This window comes from Haliaeetus leucocephalus, unplaced genomic scaffold (assembly GCF_000737465.1).
Source record: "Haliaeetus leucocephalus isolate CR32 unplaced genomic scaffold, Haliaeetus_leucocephalus-4.0 Scaffold556, whole genome shotgun sequence".
Lineage (NCBI taxonomy): Eukaryota > Metazoa > Chordata > Aves > Accipitriformes > Accipitridae > Haliaeetus > Haliaeetus leucocephalus.
The window spans coordinates 5409226-5431822 of NW_010972992.1; the positions used below are offsets into that span (position 1 = coordinate 5409226).

At 45.5% G+C, this 22597-nt stretch overlaps 1 protein-coding gene across 1 annotated transcript in view; it reads left to right on the forward strand.

The window, feature by feature from the left end:
* Positions 1-22597, forward strand: part of SAMD11 (sterile alpha motif domain containing 11) — a 120935-nt gene that overhangs the window by 16997 nt on the left and 81341 nt on the right. Inside the window, exon 2 of the mRNA XM_010577533.1 lies at positions 16714-16892. Within this exon, the coding sequence (XP_010575835.1) occupies positions 16714-16892 (179 nt within the window). The remainder of the gene's footprint in view (positions 1-16713; positions 16893-22597) is intronic.

Here is a 22597-nt window from a genome sequence, read left to right on the forward strand (position 1 = left end):
CTTTACTCTTACCTTTTTCTGTTTGGGAATGGCTCACCTGCCTGAATACAGTGCAGAGGGAGATTCATCTGAGCCTTTTGAAATGTCTGGAGGCATTTGTCCATCTGATACCTATTTATTTTAATAGGGCGTTTAGTTCTCAGGAGCTGTCTCTCAGACCTGATCTTGCGTCTCCAGAACCAACGGGTGTAAGATTTTGGCCCTGACTTTATTAACTCTTATTTTAGCTGTTTCGCCACGTATCCATCAGAATTTGTGTTTGCGGTGGCTTTTGGTTTTGGTTTGGTTTTGCCTGTGCAGAGACTACATTGTGGAGTTCAAGTGATGTTGTGCTGTACTTTGACATTTGTATTCTGCTTTTGTTTCGAGCTGGAGTGAGGGAAGTCCAAAGAAATAGTTTAAATCCATCTGAAAGAGACTGCATTCCCCTCCTTATGTAGGGGCTTACCCTGGCAAGACTGTTGCTGAGCTGTGTTTGCGTTAGGGATCCCCGTACCAGTACCATCCCAGCACAGCAGATAGACCGCAACCGGGCCCCTGTATCCCCGCTCGTTTTCTCTTCCCTTCATCTCTGCCCCTCTCGTTTCTCTCCCTTTCCTCCGTGAGTGTTGCGGTTTGCTATCTCCTTCTTCGCTGGCTGCTTGTAGTGGGGTGCGGTTAGGAAAGGGTTGTGCGGAAATTCCTGCAATGAGCCCCAACCCTTCCACCCCCACACGCTACCCTGGGAGAGACCCAGACGGGCAAGGTGACTCATCTAAGGCTGGCTGAATCCTGGGGCTGCTTGAGGGGAGATGTAAGGCCCCCAGGCAAGGCAGCCAGGCAGCTGGGGGTGGTGGCTGCCGCTTGGTTTGCTTCTCTTTTTACACAGCTGAAAGCACAGGGACCTTGTAGGGTGCAGGGGAGATGGTTTTCAGTTGGCTTTAGGAATGGGTGGGAGAGGGGCACTGAGGGGAAAGAGGAGGGGAGCGTGAATGAATGCTTGACACATCTCTGCCTTCTGAAGTAAGTGCAGCAGGGCCAGCTAATGTCATTGTGCACTGTGTCATGCCATTGCGGGACATAGTCAGTACCACTGCAGCGCTATGAAGCTGGCATGCAATGACGTCCCAAGGTCCCTGACCTCGCTATGTCCTTCCTGATCCGTTAAGGTGGTGAGAACACAGGAGCGGTAGATCAGCAGAGGTATGTTTCGGATCTGGGGGTTAGCCACTGCCCCAGCTGTTGCTCAGCACTCTCTTCGGAGCTCAGCTTCGAAGAGTCCCTGTGACAGGCTAGGTCACTGTTTCTCATCCTTTGGTCTGTTGATCCTCACTGGTGCATGGGCTCCAAAAGTCTCTGGGAAATAATCAGGGAAAGCAAGCCTGTTAGCAGGAACTGTAAGTTCAGTCCAGAAGGGTGGGTCCAGTCCTTCACTGAAAATATTTTAAGATTCAGCAAATCGGAAGCAATTGAAAACCAGTGGCTGAACTTTCCAGTTTTTTGCATTACCTAAGCTGCTCTCTGGGGCAAGGTCCACACAGGCAGAAGACCTGGAGCGAGATACGGTCTGTATCTTTGTCTTGTTCTTCTGACTAGGATGGAATTGACCCTATCTGCCTCTGGAGGTGGTGATCATGAAGAGCAAAAGTCAGGTCTGCTTGCAGGATTTAAATGGCTCTAAACTTGGGTGGGGGTAAGACAGGGAGAAGAGAATCCCCTCATTTCTTACCCCCCTCCCTGGGAAATGTGGGAAAGGTACAGCTTTTAACTGCTCCCTTCCCATGCCTTCTGGACATACTGGAACACAGGTGTGCCTGTAGAAATGTGTGAAGACATGTGCGTGCTAATGGCACCTAAATATAGCAGCTGCTCCATGCTCCTGTTAACCTGTCAAGTGACTACTCACTCTCCTAGGCTTTCTCAAGTCGTAGATATTACTCACCTCCGTGACTAATTCCCTATGGAGGGCCTCTAAAGAGGTTTAGAAAACAAGCCCTCTGTCGCTCTGGGGCACAAAACATAATGTCTTTCTTCTCAATTTGGCTAATGAGAGGAGAAACTCCTGTGGAAAGACTTACCCTTGAACTGCAGACAGGAGTCCTCAAGCAGGTTTTCTCCGGAGCAGCCCGGCTTCCTTCTGAGGAGGCGTATGCACCATTTCTTGCAACGCTTTGAAAGCGTATGCCTGGGTGTCTGCAGGAAAGACCAAAGCTGTTAACTGGAACTGGTGCTTTCTGGAGGAGGAAGATGAGATGGAAACGTGCCTGGGGTGGGATTTCACTTTCACTTTCACGGACTGCTCAAATGCAGATGCTTGCCGGGTAAAACAGAGCTGCTTAACAGTGCACAAGAGGATCATGCGACCGCAGAGAAGTCTGTGTCTTCTTGGAGCTGCAGGGGGGGAATTAGGATTGGCAGAGTGTAATTGGTAAAGCTTGTATTTGGCTGGGATTTTTGTTTTAACAGGCCCAGAAAATCACCAATAATAAGTTGGGACCTTAAATTTGCTCTCCAGCACCTCTGACGGCAAAGTATACCCAAGTCGATTTATTCAAGAAGGAAGAGTGCCACCTATTGAGTCACAAATTTCCCCTCCTTCAGAAGGCCGAGTATAGGTACAGTAGTATCCCATCCAGGTACTTTCCAAGCACGGCTCAGCATCATTCACGTGATGGGAAGGAGCCACAGCCTGGGGTGATACACTCATGCAAGAGAAAGCAAAAGTGTATGCACTAAAACCCGTGTGGTTTTCATTTTAGATTTTTACAGATGCGCAGTGTTTTAAAGCAGTGAACGTCAATTGCAAAAGTTGCCATCAGCAAGCTTCCAAATATAGACCCTTTTCTGGAGCAAGTTCTTTGTTTAAAAAACTGAAGAAAACCTCCAAGACTTACAAATAGTTGTGGGCAAGTTATGTTAACACGGCTTTATGTACATTAGATTGCTTGATGATTTGGTGGCTTTGGGTGAAAGAAAAACTACTAGACTTACTTCAGAATAAGTGTTGCATGTGCGAGCAGGTTTGTTTCTTCGTGCGACTGTCTTGAAGTCTCTGTCCAAGGTTGAAGTGTTGCTGGAAGCCACGTAAGACCACGCTGTCTCTGTCAGCAGCTTAGCGGCAGACTTTGTTTCCCCCTCAGGGAAATGCTTAAAAGCCTAAGAAGGGAGATACCAGTTTCCAGACAAAACGTTTCACCTTTAAAAACATGAAAACATGCCCCGCCTCCCCCACCTTCCCCCAGTTTTATCCCAATTAATTTTGCTTCTGCTTTTCACTTCCATGAGAGATGAAGTTTTTTCCACCTGCTCAGAAAACTCTTTCCTTTGGTACTTCTTTTTTTTTTTTTTTTTTTCCTTCCAGCTTCTTCTTTTTTTATTCTTTTGATGAATTATTTACCTCTCTTGGGTGTTGGGTTTTTTTTATATTCTCTTTGTGTTTATCTTCAAAACAGACAACTCCCAACACTCCCTACTTCCATTCAGTACTCATTGGAAAGCCACTGTATTTGTTGGTCGTTTATTTCCCAGTGTTATATTTACATGTACAGCTGTATTGTAAATCATGCAGTATGATCTCGTGTTGCTCCTAATGTGCTGAGCCAACTAGTTGCGTATTTCTGTGAGGAGTTTTGGTTTATCCTTTGGTTTTGTTAGTATACACAGTCTAAGTGGAACATGTGGTTCTAGGTGCTGCACAGTCACAGCGAATGATGAGCACTACCTCCAGTGCTTGCAGAACACATCGATGAGGCAGTCATGTAGACTGCGTGAGCTCAGGATAAAGATACAGGCGTAGCGTGTTACACACAGTTCTTTACAGACTGCAGGCAGCAGCATCAGATCTTCCTTCAGTTACTCACAAGTAGATCTCGCTAGGTTTCTTTTTCAGGGGTGCACTGGTTACTGAGTGGTGGGAGCACCAGATTTGGAGACAGGACCGTTCTTGTTCCAGTCTTGAATCCTCCACCATTTTACTGTGTGACGATGAGCGAGTTGTCCCACCATACTTTCCCTTGGTCTCACTTGCCCAGAAGATGATACAAAAGTACTTCGTAGCAAGAACTGCGTGGCCTTTTTGCAAAAACTCCAGGCCTTGAAGTGAAAGGCTATGGACAATTGCGAAGTGCTGTTACTGATACGCCAGAGTTGGACTTTAATGTTTGTGCATCGTGTCTGTTGAGTGAGAGGGATGGGTTTCACATTGTGATTCCAGGGACTGCACCTTGCGAAGCTGATAATCGGCTCCTTTTTGTTGTCCTTGTCAGAGCTGTTGCGACGCCCACAGCGAGTCATCTGTCGGACACCCCATTTTTTTATACGAAGCACCGGAGCTAGGAAGTTCGCTGTACTGTCTCTGGATTAGGTTCCCTCTCTCCTGGCACAGTTAATCAGCACATGTCATCTGGTTTCTGAGCAGGAGTGGGGTATGACAGCAACTTGATCTTGTAGCACTGACTTCCCTGTTGAGGTGGACGTTCAAATGTGTTCTGGTGACTGCCATATAGCAGTTACCGTGAAGCCCATAAAAGTGCACCAGGGAGTGAAACATCTGCACCCTATACCAGTAGGTTGTGGGAGACGCATCCTTGCCCTGACCAGCTTATGTTAGGGATGAGTGTCATCCTCAGTCATGACATACCTCTTTCTGGTGCTCTCAGCCACGCAGCGTTTTGATGGACTGAGGGCACGTCAGTCCTTAGCAGTGCCAAGAACAAGGGAGGGATTCCCCCGAGTCAAAGAAGCTAAGCAGGAGTTTGGCATGCTTTTAGCCTCATGCCTGATACTCTCAGACTCGCTTTCCTTTCATTAATTCCACTCTGTGCTGCAGCTGAAGAGCACGTATTAAAACTCTAAGGAGGCATGTCTAGCAGTTGTTCAAAATCAGTTAATTTTTTATTGGATTTGAAGTCAGACTTCATGGGCCAAACCCACCCCTAGAGGACTGGGGATGGGGAATTGCAGGCAGTCGGGACTTATTCCAGATAATTGACTTTCTCTTCTGTGTCCACCCTCGCTCTCAGATTCACCTAAGAAGCCTCCCCATCTTTCCTTCTCCACAGTGCTAAGGCTGAGAGGCCTTTGTCCCTAGCAGCCTCAGCCGTCAAGATCTATTAAATTAAACATACACACACATCACAGCCCTGAGGCTATTAACCCCCCATGCACACAAATAATCCATTGTGGTCTAAGTAGAATAACTTACGTTTGGACCCTGATCTAGTCCAATTCATTTCCACACCTGCGGGAGTGACCTTCAAAACTTGCTTGAGGCTCTGTCTCAAAAGTCGTTTTCTCATTAGCGGAAATGAAATGTATTGTGGAGCTATTGCTCTGTCTCTCCATCTCTGGGGAGACAAGTGCAGAACAACACTTCTAGTCCCTGCCCACAAATCATGCCAGGCCGCCTCGCTCCCAGTTGGTTTTCTAGAAAGCCTTCTTCCCTGACTCCTCCTCCCTTTCGCTCCGCAATAACGTAATTAAGATTAAAGAAAGTCCTTGCAGCGTGTCCCCAAAGATTGCAATGAGCAGGGGCTGCCGTTTCAAATGCTTTGGGCGCCTGAGCGTGCCAGCGGACAGAGAAGGCACCTGTGGTGGCTCACAGCCTCCTGCCATTCCTGCCTGGGACGCTCTGCTCTGCCCTCTGTCCCCCTGATTACTTCATCTGCTTTTGCTTGGCCTTGTGGCCCAGGACTGAATCTCTTTTAAAACAATACAATTTATTCCCATAGTAAACATGCTGTAGAATTGCTTGCTTTGGTACCAGTGTTTGCTTCCAGCTGTCATCTCTGTCTGTAGTACTGTTAGAGCATAAGGGGAAAAAAAAAAACCCCAAACCCTCCTGTTGTGCTTTGAGTCCTTGCCATCCATCAGCCAGGGGTCACAGTAACTGCAGATCATATGCTCGGGTCTCAAAAACTGCAGGAAATCAGTCTTTGTTACATGGAAAATAAAGCAGTCTATGGGGAAAATAACCATAAATGTTCATTATTTGTACAGGAAAATCAATTTGTAGGCCAATTGACCAAATAAAGTAATACAATTTGCTGGGAAATCCCCCAGGTGTGGCAGGCAAATCATGAAGTGGAAATGGAAGCAGCGGTTTTCATAGGTAGTCTGTGGTGGTTTGGGGGTGGGAGGGCTGTGGGAGGGAGACGAGGCTTAAGAAAATGAATAAAACTACAGAAAAGGGTACCTTTAGCTGTGCAGCCAGTTGAAGGAAAGGTACTAGTGAAAATGGTCTTTTTCTTGTTTTTATATCGCAGAAGGTGGCGGAAAGAGGTAACAGTGCCACCATACAGTGCGTGATGGCGAGGAAGGTGCTCTCTTGAAGGGGTTGACAAACTGAGAAGTGGAGCCCCGTGGTATGGCTGGAAGCAGTAGGAGCAGAGTAGTGACAGACACACAACCCTTCTCAGTTCTCCCTCATTTTGTCATCTACCCAGCGAATCTTGGGCAAGTCATTTCCATTGTGCAGGCTATGTGTGTGGAGTAAAATCAGATAATCACCCCAAAAGGACTTTAAGGAGGTTCTGTGTGGCTCACGTCAGTGGTAAATGCCATTTGCAGCCTTAGTGCAGAACTGATTGTTTCTGAACAATGTCATCAAAGTCTAGTGACGGGTACTCTGTGCCTGGACAGCTCTTTGTCACGGGTGCATGTTGACACTGGTCAAGTTAAAAAAGCTAAGGATCAATTTCTCAGTCAGTCTCTTCCAATTATTTGAACCAGATCCTTGTGCTTCCCTAAGTGGAGGCTGTGTGTCTGTGCACATACAGAGGCAATGAGATTGGGAGGGAGAGAGAGGGACATCTTCAGCTGTTTTTTACTTGAAAGACGCATTTATGACCATAGCACTAGAAGGCATTGCTATGATACTGTAGTCCAGTTCCTGTGATAGTTGAAAAGGGTCTGCAGAGCTTCTTTTCCACACTGGATGTGAATATATTGTCCCTTCGGCTCTGCAGCGGCCTCTCTGTGTGACTTAGTTCATCGGCTTACATATCTTCTTCACGCTTTGCAGCTCTGTGAAATGGACCTACTGCTCCTCACCGGCCTCCCAAATGTGTCAAAAGCCCTTAAATAACAAAAGCTTATAAAACACGTTGTGCTTTCCAAATGAAAAGTATTGCATAATGGCAGTATCAGTGTAGCAGATGACAGGCTTATTGGCTCAGATTTCACTTGCTTTTGGCTCTCTGTGATAGGGAAGGGGCTCCAGGGAGGCTATGGCTTCACTCTTGTGCATGCAGCAGGTGTCAGAGCTTTTGATTTGTGAAAAAGGGTCCTTTCAAAGCCTTGAGTGGCACTGCAGACTACATGCTCTTCAGACGAACGCTGCCAGTCATGCCACATCTGTGAATGAACTGCACCTTTCTCTGTTTTGTTTTGGTATTTATAGTTTAAAGAGTATGACGGGTACTTAAACACCAGGCATTTTTTTTTTTTTTTTTTTCAAAAGGGGAAGCAATGCCTTAATTAATATTTGTAATTTTCTTGTTTGCTTTGGATTTTCAAAGTTTGCTTGGCTGTCGAGAGGGTTGAGTCATTCTGAGGAAGCTTTGTGGGCAGACCTGGCTGTTGCTCACTCAGTGAGTGGCAGCTCTCTCCTCAGATTTTTCGGATCTACTCTTCAGTGCTGGGATCAGACTTGAAACACTACAGTATGTGGATCTTTTTATGTCTTTACCAGCCTGAATAATCTCTGTGCAGGTGTTAACTGAAGATTTGAGTTCAAGGTTCTTGAAGAGACATGTCTACCATGCAGGGAGGCTGGTGCTGCGCTGCTGGGTGGTCCTACCATGGAGGCAAATGTGGCTGATTTTTGGCACCAGCCTCCCTGGGGAATACTAGGATGTAATGCAGAGCTCTGGTTACTCAGCCTCCGCTGTGTGGAGCAGCTGCTGTTTCTCTGCTCTCGTCGGTTTGGTTGCTTCAGTTTTGAGGGAAACTGCTGGGAAATCAATTTTTTTACAGCTGAGAAAAATTGCCCTCTGGTTAGTTTCCGTCTCGTTCTGCCCATGACAAGAGTGGTCCAGCTGTGGGGATGGACAGGAGGCATTTCTTGGGTCAGTCTAACACCAGGGTGTTTGAGGAAACTATGGCTGGGGTTAGGGACTGACAGTCTGCGAGTTCCACTGATGCCCCTAGGAGCTTGCATTTTCAAAGTCATCAGTGATTATGGGGCACTTCAATATTTTGGAAGCCCAGCTTTTCGGATGGTGTTGGACCTGATTTTTTCAAAAGAACCAGCTGTAGCTCTCAATAACTACAGCAGCAGCAAAATCTTCTTCCATACGGACAACTGAAGAAAAGGAGGAACTGACTCTCAACAAATCCAGGTCTGTCTGTCCATTAAGTGAAGATAGTAATATTGAACTTTGTAAAACACACCAAACTGTTTAGATGAAGCCTGTTTTGGTTTCTATTACAGCAACAACATGCATTTTGGGAGGAACTGCTTATTGTTTCTGTTTGATCTCTGTGAAAGTTGCTCTTTATGACAGTGAAGACTTATCAAAAAAGAAAAAAAAAATCTCAAAACAGAACTTGAAGCAGAAATTGCACTCTACCCAGTGAAAACCTGTAGTGGCTGGTCCTCATTCTTGTAGGACTTGAACAAAGCCTGGGTCTGTCTCCTTTTGGCTGAGCAGGCTTTAAGCCACACTTAGAAATCTCAAGGATCTCAGAGAAATGCTTTAAGTGTGTGTCTCCAGAGCAGAATAAAAGTATAAACCCCAGTCAAATTCCACTTGATGAAATATTTCAGACTCACTGCGAAAGGCTGTGTTCTCTTGGACCTAATATAATGAAACTTTGGAGTGAAACATTAATACCTGGGGGGAATGACGGACAGTTATTTTGTTCTCTTGTCTTTCTGTTACTCAAAAGGTACAGCAGTGAGGTGCGCAAAAAGAAGGGAGAATGTCTGAAAGCATCCGTGCCCTTTTGCTCCTTGTCTCTTCACCAGAGAGGAGGAGCAGGAAAGGAAAGAAAAAAGAGAAAAATATGTAAGTTTTGCTTTTATTTAGGAGATAGCATCAGTGTACCGCATCCTCAGCTGGTGTAAGTTGACTTTTACTCCATTAATACTGACTTACATTGCCTGAGGACGTGGCTTCACATCTCTGCTTCCTTCTTTGCAACCTCGGACTGAAATGGACAAAGTTATTTGATGTGGAACAGACATAGAAAACAAAGACTAGGCCACTTTTCAGCCTTCTTCCAGAGTTTTTGAAAACAGGTAGCTCCAAAGGACTGATAGGTTTCCTATTTTAGAGTTACCTTCCTTCAAAGACTGGAAATTCCAGTTGGCTTTTCCAGAAGAGCATAGCTCTCGCTCTATTACGAAATTATCCTTTAGGCTTTATAACTCACTCAGAGGTAATAAATGGGAAATGTTCCTTTCTGTTCACAGATCTTGTTCATCTGTCTCTTTAGGGCTTCAGAAAAAAATGTTGTTAATATTGATGGGAAGAGCTGCAGCTTCCCTTCTGTGTAACTTTCTTTTGGTTTAAAACATACATATTTTCTCCAATTATAGTGGTACCTACAGCCCTGATTCTATGCATAGCCTCAGACTCAACATGTCTCTGCTCCAAAGAGCTTACAATATACAACATGTAGAGAAACAGGTACAAGGGAGAGAAAGTGTTACTAATGGCTTTTTATAGCAGGGAGGCTGAGCGCAATGGGGTCAAGTGAGTTGCCTAGGATCACACAGGGAAATTGTGGTTAAGAGTAATTTTCTTCTTTGATATACTTTCCCTCTCTCTCTTTCTCAAAAGATAAAATACCCTAAAAATGGGCCTGGACTGTCTGTACTGGAATCGATAGCTTCTGTATAAAGCAGTTGATGGCAACTCGAAACTGTTAAAGAGGAATTGTCAAGCATAGACCTAGAGAGCCTGCTGGGGTACAGTTATTCCCAGAATCTGTTGTCCCCCTGACGACAGCTCTTAGACCTGTCTGGCTATGCCGAGTTGCCTCCTCAGCTTGCCTCTAGTCATTGCCAGAACTTGTAAACCACTTTGATGAGACTCTGATGAAGAGTGTGACACAGTCCCCCAAACCTGGAAGAGTCTTCGTGGTCTGTACTGCCTTAATTTTTTGCCTGACCATTGCTGTCTGTTCCCTTCTGCTCCCTCTGTACTTTGGGCCATCCCTCCTGCGCTGGAATGACTTCCAGCGTAACATCGGTGTCACTGGAAAGAGATGATAAATAATAAACCTATTAGTGGTCAGGTTAAAGGGCTGGACTGCAGCTGACAGGGAGGCAGAAAAAATAGATGCAGCGGAAGGCTGCCGACTGTTGTTTTATTCATTTGTTCATTACTGAACGCTGGAGCAGGAGGTAAGATGAGAGGCTGGACAGCTGCTTCTGTCTGTGACCTCAGTTTTGACGGAGAAGCTGGTAAGCGCAGGGCAGCAGAACTGCGCCCATACCGGATTTGCTACCGAAACAGTCGGCCTGGTAGCACGTTGGCCTCGAACGCCTAATGAAGGCCCAGGGGAGAGTGGAGGATTATCTTGGAAGGCAACTGACCCTTTCTTAGGTGTTTACACTAATCACAGCTGAAGGTAAATGCAAACTCTGTCAGTTATCCTACAGGGGGATGTGTGGGCTCCGTTGCTGTATGATTTCCCTAATTAAAGCCATTTGACTAGGTTTATTATTTGAAAAAGTAAAAGAAAAATATTCCAGGCTCTCAGAACCTCCCCCTTTCCTTTTCCCTATCTTTATTATCAATAAAAAGAGAGAGAAAATGCTGTCTGGACTTGAGGATTTCCTTCACATATGGAAAAGATTTAGCATTCTTCAGCTCCCAGCATTGGCAGCGCACAAACCTCCCCTCTTTACCTCCCCCCAGCATTCCCTGTCTGCTCCCTGTATTTCCCAGATCTACATATACAGAAAGAATGCATGTGCTGTTGCTTCTGCAGGGTTTTTTTTTTTTTTTTATCCAATAGAAATTGGTTTTTGAGAGTTGAATCACAGGCACGTGAATCATCTTGCAAACAGCTTTGATATTTTTATCAGTGTGCAAACTCCTTGCAGTTCTGTGCTTTTTTTCTGGTACTGATTTGGATGCTGAAGAAGTGGTGTCTGTAGGGACTGCACCTGCTCATCTTCTTGGGTCAATTCCCAACGGGATCAGATGTCCACAGTTTGGCTGGCGGTTCACGTGGACTGGCAAAAGTTTTGCTTTCATGTGCATTTTTTTTTCCATGGAGCTTTTTGCCTTGCAGCTCATAGCAGAGGCCTTTCCATTGCTGGGATCAATTAAATGCTCACCAGGGACTCTCTCTGTGAGGAATCTTTCCTTTTCTGGCTGACTTTGAATGTCACACTAGGGCGTTCAGCTGTTTTGACCTTGTTGCAGTAGCTCCCAGGGCAGGAAACCTTTCCTAACCCTCCCTTCCTGTCTCTCCCCCAAGTCCTGTGCTCTCCGCCGGTCATTCCATCTGCAAGCTCTCCCAGGGCTCTTATGCAACAGTTCGGTTTTTGGTATTCTTGGCTGAGGGAACACGGCTCCAGGGGAGAGCTATGAGGGGGTTGGATGGGGGGGGGGGGGAGCAAGATTTTATTTTGTAACTCTACTGACCTTGCTTAGCCACACAGAGCGGAATTTTCTCCTGCTCTCTGGAAGGAAAGAAATATCACCACTGTTTTGTTTTCCATCTTTCTGATGGTCCTTTGCTTTCATGACAGAATGATTGGGCTTCCAGGCTTCTCCGCTCAGGTAACCTACCTCTGTTCCCAAGTTGTTGGTTTTTTTTTACTTGTAGTTGCATCTCGAGGCTTGGGTAATCGGTAACTTTAAATAGTCTGTTGGTACCCATCTGATTTTTCCCGGGGAAAGGAAATATGCCTGTCTGTGATTTTTAAAAACAAAGCAACCCCCCACCCAGACAATACTTTGAGAGGCAAGGAAAGCAATTAATGGTGTCAAAAGACCCTAGGAGGGTGAAGTGCTGAGTGACCGAGGGCTGGACTGACGCAGGAACGGCTGGGTGGGTAGCTGAATGTGTCTGGGGAATAGAGGGTTATTGACTCAACCTCCAGCTGTGTTTCGTTAGCTGGAATCATAACCCACAAAATTAATCTTTAACAATGTATAAAGGGAGCGGAGTCCTAATACATGAGGCAGTTCTGCAGTGCCCTCAACGCTCACCCTTGCAAAAGCTTTGGAGAATTGCAGAAAGGTTTTACTTTCTAGTTACTCTAATTAAAGAGAGGATAAGTGATGCTCTGTTCTCCACCCCTCTCCCCCATCCAAAGGGTGAGGGAGGTCCTTGTTACGAAGGGAAGGTGCAAGCTCTGAAGAGGTTTCCTCTGAGCTGAGTCAGTGTTTGTCCTGAAAGCAAATGTCTTTGACTCCTCTCAGGCACCGAAGAGGTTGTTGGAGGATTTGTTGGATGGTCGGGGAGAGCACCAGTGCAATAACTCTGCAGCAGCATTTTGGCTGGCTGGCTGTATTTCACCTACAGATGTACGTGCTGGTACAGGTCCTCAGTGGGGATCCTATGTTCCTCCTGCTCTCAGGGGTATAATCTGTTCCTTATACCACCTTCTGTCTGTACTCCCTGGGCCAGGCACCTGCCAGGCAGGCAACCTGGCTTTGCTGGACTGAGCCATAAGACATATTTACCGCTACGTATAGTTCATCTTTTTGCTGGGGGTACTGCATCTGTACTAACAGCTGTTGGCTCTGCAGCTATAGAAAGTGCTCCTTCTGACCCATTGGTCAAAACTGTCCTACTAGATTAAGCAAGCCAGCTGGCAAAACACACCTTCCCCCTTTTCTTCATGTGTGTAAAAATGGAGTTATTTAACAGAGGGGAGCTAGAGTCCCCAGATGCCTGGCTGTCTGGCAGTAGGTGACTATTGATTGGGTTGTTTTCCCAAGCATCAGACATCCCAATGAGTATCAACAAATTGGGAGGCAGTTTTCTTTTTAAAATATTCAAACCTTCTTATAGGGTTCATGGTTCAACATCAGCATCCCATTAATGTATGAGATCACTCTGTAATGACACTGTCACACAAATACAAGCTTTTTTAATGTGAGATTATGAGGCTTACATCAAATATCTATAAATCCTAATGTACCTCCCCATATATAGCAACGCCACTGTAGTCTCCGGGTGTATTCTTGCACATAACACTGCTCTGCTAAGTGCATACTTTACTGTCAGCCACTGCGTGCCAAGTGGTGGTTGATAACCCTGAATCTGAGTAACTGTAGGTTATCTCAATATACTGCTCAGCTCTGTAGGTACATGCCTGTCCTGTAAGCTGTCTGTACGACTGGCAAAGGACTTTAGCAAAAGCCAGAGTCATAGGAATGATTCCTTGGATGGAGCGCTTCTCACAAATGAGTGGGTTTTATTTGCAGCTTGGACCAGTGCCCTTTCAAGTCAATGGAAAGACAATTGATTGTAGCAGGGTCTGGACCGGGCTTCTGGCTACCCCTGTGCTTAATTTAAAAGTAATGTATATCTACTGGTGAATGCCTCTAAACAGATTAAGAAAGTGCAATTGATTCAAAACTGACTGCAGATGAACGGAGAAGGCAAAATTGATTGGCTCAGTCTATTTTAATTTTCTGGGAATGGAGAAACGTAATAAATAAATAAATAAATAAATAAATAAAATGCCCCAAACCTAATGGCAAAAAAATGCAAAGTACAAAGTAAACACAACTTTAAAAAATGCATTGCTAGTGCTGGAATGCAGGTGTTTACAAGGGCACTGGAACCACTGTGGCCCTCGTTCCAATGTTGTCCATGTCTGGTCAGAACAAAAGCGCTACAGGTCATCTGTGACCAGAGATTGCTGCAGATGCAGGTTCTCTTTCCCGTTCACGTCCATTTGCTTGTCTTTTAAGGGAAGAAGCTCTCTGTGTGTTAGGTGATATCTATCTATATAAGTATGTATATACATATTTGTATATTACATATATAGGCGTATATATATATGTGTGTGTGTGTGTGTATATATATATATGCAGCAGCTTTAGGTGTAAGGATACAGTATACAGAAAGGCAAAGTATAAGCATTCTGAGGAGCAGGGGAAAGGGGGAACCTGTGTTCCTGGTCTGGTGGGCTGTTTCTCTAGGTTTAGTGCCTCCCTTTTTGCTGCACTCTCACTCTTGTTAGGGCTGATGAGTCCCTGGGCGGTCACTGAGACCTGGTAACTGCTCAAAGGTACCATAATGGCCATAAAATGATTTTTAGTATCTGATCAGTGCCGTTCTCTTTAGTCTGTGAAGTCACAGCAGAGAGTGAATTGCAATTATTCTGAAGCGGAAATTTGCACACCCTCCCTCCCCCTTTCATTGTTGTGATAAATTGCAACTTCAGAAAAAAAATATATATAAAGCTTTGGCATGATAAAGCTCATGCTGATATCAAGTCCTAGCTTTTCAGCATGACTGAAGTCTGGTGCAAATAGTGCCCTCCTTGCTTTTCTTTCCTTCCCCTCACTTTTCCCTTTCTCTCCTCTTCTCCCTACTGTCCTTTTGACACTGTGCAAGCTAAAGTCATCACTAAGATGGCTTTAGATGGAGGGTAAGCTCTGCGCACGTTCTCTGTATGCACTGGAGCAGGAAAGGGGGCAGGGGTGGAAATGCACCTAGTATGCAAAAAGTATTTAGGGGTAGGAGATGCGCAATTTATATTGCATGTGCCTCCGGGGAACAGGCAGTGAGAAACTTCTTTGCAAAGGGCCACGTGAGTGGATCTCTACTACTGTGTAGGGGAGCCCACAGGGGTGAGGGAAAGCGTTTGCTGTTTGTCGCATAGGTGCAGCTGGCCCCTCACACCATAGCAATTCACCTTGTGCAGGTGGGTCTCCTGAGAGTCCCCAGCAATATTCACAGTTAGGATATCCTCCTGTGTGTGAGTCTGGGCATTTGGACTCACTACAAAGCCTGTTGCAGCTTGATCCAGGTTTTGTACTTGGGATACTCAGAGATGTAGGAGCATTCGCCTTGTTGCTGTCCACAGGTGTGTTTTTCTTCTTCATGTCTCTCCCAATAAGAAAGTGCATGTCTTTTTCCTTGTATACACGCGTTTTCCAATTTTTAAGCCAGTTTGGCCCACTGCTCTTCTCTCCCCTGGGTGTCTGCTGTTCAGAGACAGCTGTGTTCTTGGCTCGGACGTGCATCAGAATGGGAAAGCTAATGTGCCTCCTTGGGGTGATGCCTTCCAGATGGATTTAGCTAATTGTCGCAACGATTAGGTCTCCCCTTAATGACCACAACTGGAATTTATTGACAGAGGTAAACAAGAAGTTTTTGTTTTGTATTTGTGGAAAGTTCTTAATTTGTTTAATTAAAAAAACATGGGCTCTTCTATCACTTAGTCTTCCTCCGTTCTCCCCTGCAGGGAGCCTGAGTGGCTTTCCCGGGACGTTTTCATTTTGCCAGGTTTATTTGGAAAGTTGGAGTGGATGTTTCAGAGAAACTGTCATTAGTTAAATGTTGCTCTGCACTTATTTGACCTGTTTCGCACACCTTTCTTCCTTTTCTTCCAGTCCTTGCTAAAAACATGTTTCTTTTCTATGACTTGTCCTACTGAAGGAAGTAAGCCTACATACCTGTACAAGGAACGTGCATGAAACTGTGCTTCAATTCCCCTCGCTGTGGTTCCCTTCCCAGTTTCATGATTTTGTTTGCTAAAGTTTTAAATTCTGTGGGGCAATGACATTACAGTCTCCCTGGGTTTCCAATGTACATCTTCCACTGTATGTGCTCGTATTATGGCTCTCGGTCTTGGTCAATCACAGATCGAGCTAGACACTCCAAGTGCTAGAAACATGTTCTATCACAGTGAGAGCTAAAAACCCGACACACTCTAGCTTAGGCTGCACTGGGCTCATATCTTCTTGTGGATCAGGCACAAAGGGTGCAGGGACAGAGTAATCTGTAATACATTCGCATTACATGCAGAAGACAGGAGGTTGGGACCAGGGTCGTGTTGTGCTAGGTTCTGTACACAAATACACATGCCGTGAAAAAGCAGCTTTTCCCTCCTGGGAATTTTCCTCCTGTTTATTTGTGTCTTGTCAGGAGTGAATTGTTGAGGGAACTACACTGCCAGGACCACCTAGGGAAAGTCTGCACAAGGCAAGACCTGCTAGATTCATCTGAACATGCAAACGAACAGTGAAAAGTAGCCTCGGTAATTCAAGTTGAAATTGATGTGGACTGTTCACTGGTGTGAGAGACAAACCTGCTGCTGGCTGGCATAGGCAGTTTTCCCTTTGCAGTAAAAAGTGTTCTGGATTGTCTGGATCACATCTTCCCTGGGCTACTGGCGAAAGTTTAATTTAAGCTATTCTGCTATGTTAATGTGCAACATTTGGTAGGGAATACTCTGGAGAGGGAGATTGGTGCCTAATTCTGCTGCCATCTTCTTTTCCTGTTGGCGTGGATGAGACGCAAGCTAGGAGTGAAGAGGTGGGGAGAGACTGGAAGCGCATGACTTGGATGTTAGAACTGGAAGAACTAGCTATAGATAAACCTCTTCTGAAAAGTATTTTGCAAAGCGAACATAGCCTTTGCCCACCCAACATACCAGTGTGAAACCTGCGGTGACTAACAGCATTGCCTTCGCAGGGCAGCCATTTGAGAGGAGCTGCTTGGTTCTGGGTTGCCTAACCAAATTCTTGTTTTTCTTCTCTTTTCCTCCTTCCCTTTCCCATTCCAACTAATTCCATCCTGTGCCAGAACCGGGGTCGCCTGGCAGAGAAGAGGACGATCCCCTTACCCCCAACCAGGATCCCGAAGAAAGAGCTGACCTCAATTTTCTCGCATAGTGACGACAGCGAAGAGAGTGATAAGAGCAATGGTCAACACCCTGAAGTAAAGCAGGAGGAGGATCTCCATATCAGTATCATGAAAAGAAGGTACTTTCCTGCTAGGGAGTGCTGCATTGCAAGAGCAAAGACAGAGAAAACTGGGCAGCAGGTGACCAGCTTTTGTGGGCCAATACTGCCCAGGCTGCCCAATGGAGTAATCTCCAGAGCCTGAAATTAAAGTGCGAATGTCACATTATAGCTCGGAAAGCGTAGTTGGGTCCTCTTTTCTACTTACTCACTCCTGTTCGGGGCGAGTAGGGCTCTATGGGGCCTTGTACCATGGGCCTTGTGTTTGCACTAAAGGCATCTGGATTTGCAGACTGTAAATTCTATTTCACCCTCTGTCCAGCATTCTGTATCTTTGTGCCTGGTGAGGCCAACAAATTTCATGACCAGAAAGTTATCTGTGGGCCCTTTACATAGCTGTCTGAAAATACAAAAGAGGTGTATGAGTCCAAAGTCCTGCCTTTTGCTTTCAATTGTCCCCAAATCCTGATGTAATATAAACTGGATAATTTAGCGTTGTGGAGCAAAGTTTGGGAAGGAGGTAGCAGCAATGTTTGTTGTTAAATGTTCTTGATTACGAGTGTCAAAGAGCGTAGCCATGTCTCACTGATCATGAATGCCTCTGTAGTCTAAAAGGAGAAGTAATGGAGTTACAGTAGGCAAAGAGTCACTCAGATGCTGGGGTTTACCTCAGTGCTTACATGTTTTGATCGTGTCTTTCTCAGTACCATATACATTCATCCTGGAACCATGCAGGTTAAAGGAAGAGAAGAAAGGATTGTCTTGAGTTACATTCTGGTAACTGTCACTTGGGCTCCCATGTCTGGTCTCAGTGCCCATAATATTCAGCTGCAAGATTTTGGGTTCTCTCGTCCCTGTGAGAAAATATGATGTTTAGAAGACCTGTAACTACAGGAAAATAAATACCTGAAGGCACTGTGTTTCAGCCTCCCATGCATATCATTGCAACTCATCTTGATTGTCATCTTCCTCTGATGCATAAAATCACTCAGATTCTAAGACAAGCCCTATAAAAACAGAGGAGTGGAAACCGAAGGCATGTAATTGCTTTTCGTATGTTTTATGTGTTTCTTGCTCCTGAGTAGATAAGCTATTTCCCCCCTTGCCTTCCAACAGATGCTGGTGCATTCAGCAACTGAGAGCTTGAAAGTAGGGAGACAAAACAGTAACCAGCTCTTCTCATAAAACCCGCCTGTAATTAAAGTCTGGGTTTATCATTGCAGCTGTCCAACAGCCATGTTCGAGGGTTATCGCTTGGAAATAAAAAGGTGTTTGGGGAATGCATCTGCACTGTGCATGTGCACAGGAGCCACAGAGGAGAGGGAACCCTCCTAATCAGTTTTGGTAAACTGCCCTTCTTCTCCTGCCCCCTTTAATTATGCTTTTAATTCTGCAAAATTATAGTGCTAGATTGTCTCATTAGGAGGGAGAACAACATGATAACTATATAATTGATATGCTGGGCCCCCAAATATAAAGTGCTCTTATCTTAAATCTTTAATTACTGTAATTGCTTTGCCTTGTTTATTAGGAAATGAATTAAAAATACTTAATAGTTATTAGCCGGTGGTCCCCCAGCTTACCATTTCTGTGCTCTTCAGTGCTTTTCAATCAGTTTGTCTGAAGGTCTCTTGTTTAAGCTTTGTCTTGATTCCTTAGAGGAGTGCATGATTCTTACCAGGTAGGTTAGACTCTCATTGCTTTTGTACAGTTGTTCTCCTTTTCATTTTCCTGGGAGCTCTGATACAGCATGTGGGGGAAAAGCTAAAATAGCTGGGGCAAACAGGGGCCAGGCAGCATTCTTGATGAGTGCAGTAATAACAGGAAAAAAAAGAGCACGTAATTCAGTGCTTGGTGCCCAGGCAGGGAACACCTACTGCTCAAAGCCCTCAGCATTTCCAAGCATTTTGCCCCTTGCAAATGGGTCTCCCAGCCCTCCTGTCCCACAGAGAGGGAGGACTGGCCATGTCCACCTGCTCAAGAGCAACAAATGGAAAGCAACCTGACCCCACTCTCGCACAGCCCTGCTGGGGAGAGCAGGCTCTGGCTCTGTTCCCAGTGTCATTAGCAGCCCAGGGACTGGGGTGGAAGGTGTGATGGGGCTGGCTCCAGAGACAGCAGCAGCAGCATCATAAAGGCTAGACAGCTCGCAGACACGACAGCTGGGGCCCGGCAGAGACAGTGCCCCATCTGCTTTCTGTTTTTAATTCACCTGTTGTATCCTCCCCGATTGGTGATGGATTGGGCTGAGGTTTTATTGTCTCCCACTGAGAGGAAGAAATAGGTTAAACTGTGATAGTAGGAAAACAAGGTCAGGGCCTGAGCAAACCTGTGTTTTCCTCTTGTACCCCTGGATGGCCCTCATGGATGCCTGCATGCACTTAGCATTATAAACGCTTGCATTATTGCTTTGAACGTTGTTGCCTTTTCTTTTTTCTCCTGTTCCCAATTTCCTTTATGTTGACCGTTTCCTTCCATTGGTGGCACAAGGGAATGGTTTCTGCTACTTCGAGTTCTGGGTATTGGTGAAGAAAAGACTAGGGATTAGCATAGGAGTCGGAAGCTTGGTTTCTTGGCTAGTCCCTCACCCTAGCCTTTGACAGTGATTTCGTCTGTGGTCTTAGCCAATTGCCCATGGTGGTGGCCTTCAGAGGAGGTCTGAGGCAGAGAAAACCTGCCTCATGACGTTCTTGCAGTCCTAGAAAGGAGCAGAGACCTGGAATCACCACTGAAGTTAGTGCATTTCAGTGCTCGCCATCTTAGTCCACGACCAAGTCCTTGCAAAACTGTGTCACTTTGCTGTCTTGCACATATGTAATAAAGTTAAGGAAACCAAGCTTCATGCTGAAGTGAGCTTGGCTCATCTACTTTGAAATCCAGGTGACCCAGTCTTAAAGGTGAATGTTTTCATCTCGTAGTGAGACCCCTTGAGTCCTCTTTAGCAGGCTTTGCAGGGTGTGCTAAGTAGCCTTTGTGTTATGCCTCCTGTCTGGAAGACAGAGGGCTTAAAATCTTGTCTCATATAACCAGAGGCATCTGCTGAGCTTGGTACCGTAGCTTGATACCCAGACTATAAGCACTCAGCTCTGAAGATTAGTGGCACAGCATTGCAGAGGAAAATCCTTCTTCTATTGATCAGGTTGTGGGTCCCTGAAAATCTTCCTCTTTCGCAACATTGCCTACATGCAACAGTTGCATTGCCCTAATTACTATGGTTTGGTTAAGTTGTACTGACTCCTAGTGAGAACGCTTGTCTGGCTATGAAAATAGTTTTTCCTGTTGGGGGAAAAGAATGGTATCCGGATAGGGCATTTCTATACCAATGACCTACGTCACCTGTATGGTTATTTTAGTCATACTAATACTGGCATAGCTGAACTCGTACAAGAACTATGTAGAGCAGACTTCAATTAGAAACTTTGGCTTCATGAAGCCTTTTTCCTCTCTCGCAGACTGTTAACTAAGCTGCCTCTCTCCAGAAAGCTAAACTAAAAGTTATGCCAGTCTGCTTTTTTGTTACCGCTCTCTGGTTTATCCTAGACACAAAATAAGCAATGCAGAGGAAGTTTGAGACTACACATTCCATTGCTCTGCAATAGTTTGGGGAGCATTAACTTCCTTATACTCATTGGGAGATTCCAAGCGACATTGATAAATGCATTACCTCAGGAACAGCCTGTGAGCTTTCTCACACTGAGGTTCAAACTGCCTTTAAGGATCTCCATTATGTTATCCCAAGAATCTCCAAACAGAGGAAAGCCAGTGTAGCCAGAGAGTAAGGCTCAGCTTTAACAGTAAGATCCTCACATGCTGTTGGATTTAAGCCCAGCATTGTCTTGTGAGTGCATAAATTTAATTTCTGTTTTCAAGACTGGCCTTTTTCATTAGTAGGGGAGGGGAGGGAAAGAGGAGAAATGTATTGATAGCATGTGAGATTCAACAGGGTAGGTTAGGAACTGCTCACACACAGCTTTGTCTAAGTCCTCGGCAAAATGTGATGGCATGGCTCATAATAAGAGGCAGTGATGCTTAAGCACCTGTTTAAAATGGTGAAGGTTTTTGACCTGACCTGTCTCTGAAGGAACCGTTATGGGATATCAGTAAACATGTACACACAAATGGACGTGTGTGGCGAAAATGCCTTTGAAATTTTTTTATTAAAAAAAAAGAGGATTGGGACAAAAAGTAGGAGCAGATTGTACAATGAGAGCACACAACGGGCAGGGTTCCTTGCCAAATATTACTCTGAAATAAAAGCCATTTTGAGGAGAAATAACAAAAGTTGTCCTGTAACAGGGTGTCTGTGCAATGAGAAGCAGATTTCTGGAGAACCTCATACTGCCCTTAAGTCCTTCCCCCTTTTTTTTTGGCCCCCCCCCCCCCCCCATCCCCGAATCTTCTCTGGCTGTGTCAGCAGTATGACCCCGGTGTCTAGCACCTGGCGTGGGATTAGCGTTATTTCAAACGAGAGGAGAGCATTTGAAATGAAGGTGCTTATTCGAGGAATGGTGGAACACTGCCTCCTTGCCTCTATTCACACGTGAACATGGATAGAGTCCAGACAGGGGCGAGTTGCTCACCCCTGTCCCCCAGCATCCCTCACCTCGCAGACCAGCTTTACAGCATTCTCCTCACTCAGCGTCCATTTTCTAATAGCAAAATTACTGACCTCCACTAAGCCTTAATGGCTAGTGGCTGTCAGCCTTTCCACTGCCTGCCTTTCTAAGTGGAAAGCTATTTCTTACATCCCATAAGGCTGCTGTTCTTTGACTCCCTAATTGATTGAAGATCAAACCCAAGCACCCCCCATTATATTTGTCACATGCACCTGCTTGTAATTCAGAGCCATGAGGTCCCAATGCCTTCTCAGCTGACGTGAAACGTACACAACGCTGCCTTTGCCTTCCTTCTTTTGCTTGGCCTCTTCCTGCAGTGCTCCCAAACAGTCCACCCTGGTGCTGCCCTGGGACGAGAGCTGCGTGACATCCTCGTCCCGCTGGAGCTCAGTTTCGTGGCAGGATATGCCGCACAACACTGCTTTTTACCTGCTGCCGAAGCCAGAGCATGTCTGGGGTCTGGGCTAAGCTGACAAGGCTCTTCCAGGCAGCATACAACTGAAGAGAGACTAGACACATGACAGAGCAGTGCTCTGGGCTCCAACCGTGAATCAGGCTCTTAGATTAGATTCGACAGCCCTTCTTCTAATTGCCACGACTCAAGAGAAGGAGGGAGGCAGGGCCCCTCTTGTGGCTGGAGAAATATTTTGCTGCTTTATGACACTTTTCTTTTGCACTGGTTATTTTCTGTCAGGCCCTTCTTCCTTCCTCTGCAACCCTTTATTTTCTCTTCTCCTTTCTCTTTCCTCCCTCCTTCCCCCTTTTTCTCTGAACCATGCACCACTTAATAACAGTCACTGTATTCAATAAATATATTAAAGATTCCTCTGGGAAGCAAAGGCTGGACTTGGTCCAGAATGCCAGGAAGCTTGTCATTGACCTAATGAGGACATATATTTAAGGGCGGGGGAGAGAGGGAGAGAGGGAGAGAAAATGGCTACTTACTTCTCAGGGATGCTGCAGGATAAAATATAATAAACAGCAAGAAATCCCTTCTTGCCCAGGAAGGACATACGAGACCAGAAAGAAAGGTGGATTTTGAGAATGAAAGCAAGTGAAATCTTGACCCATAAGTGCTCTTGGCTGCTCTCTGTATCTGCTTGTATCAGT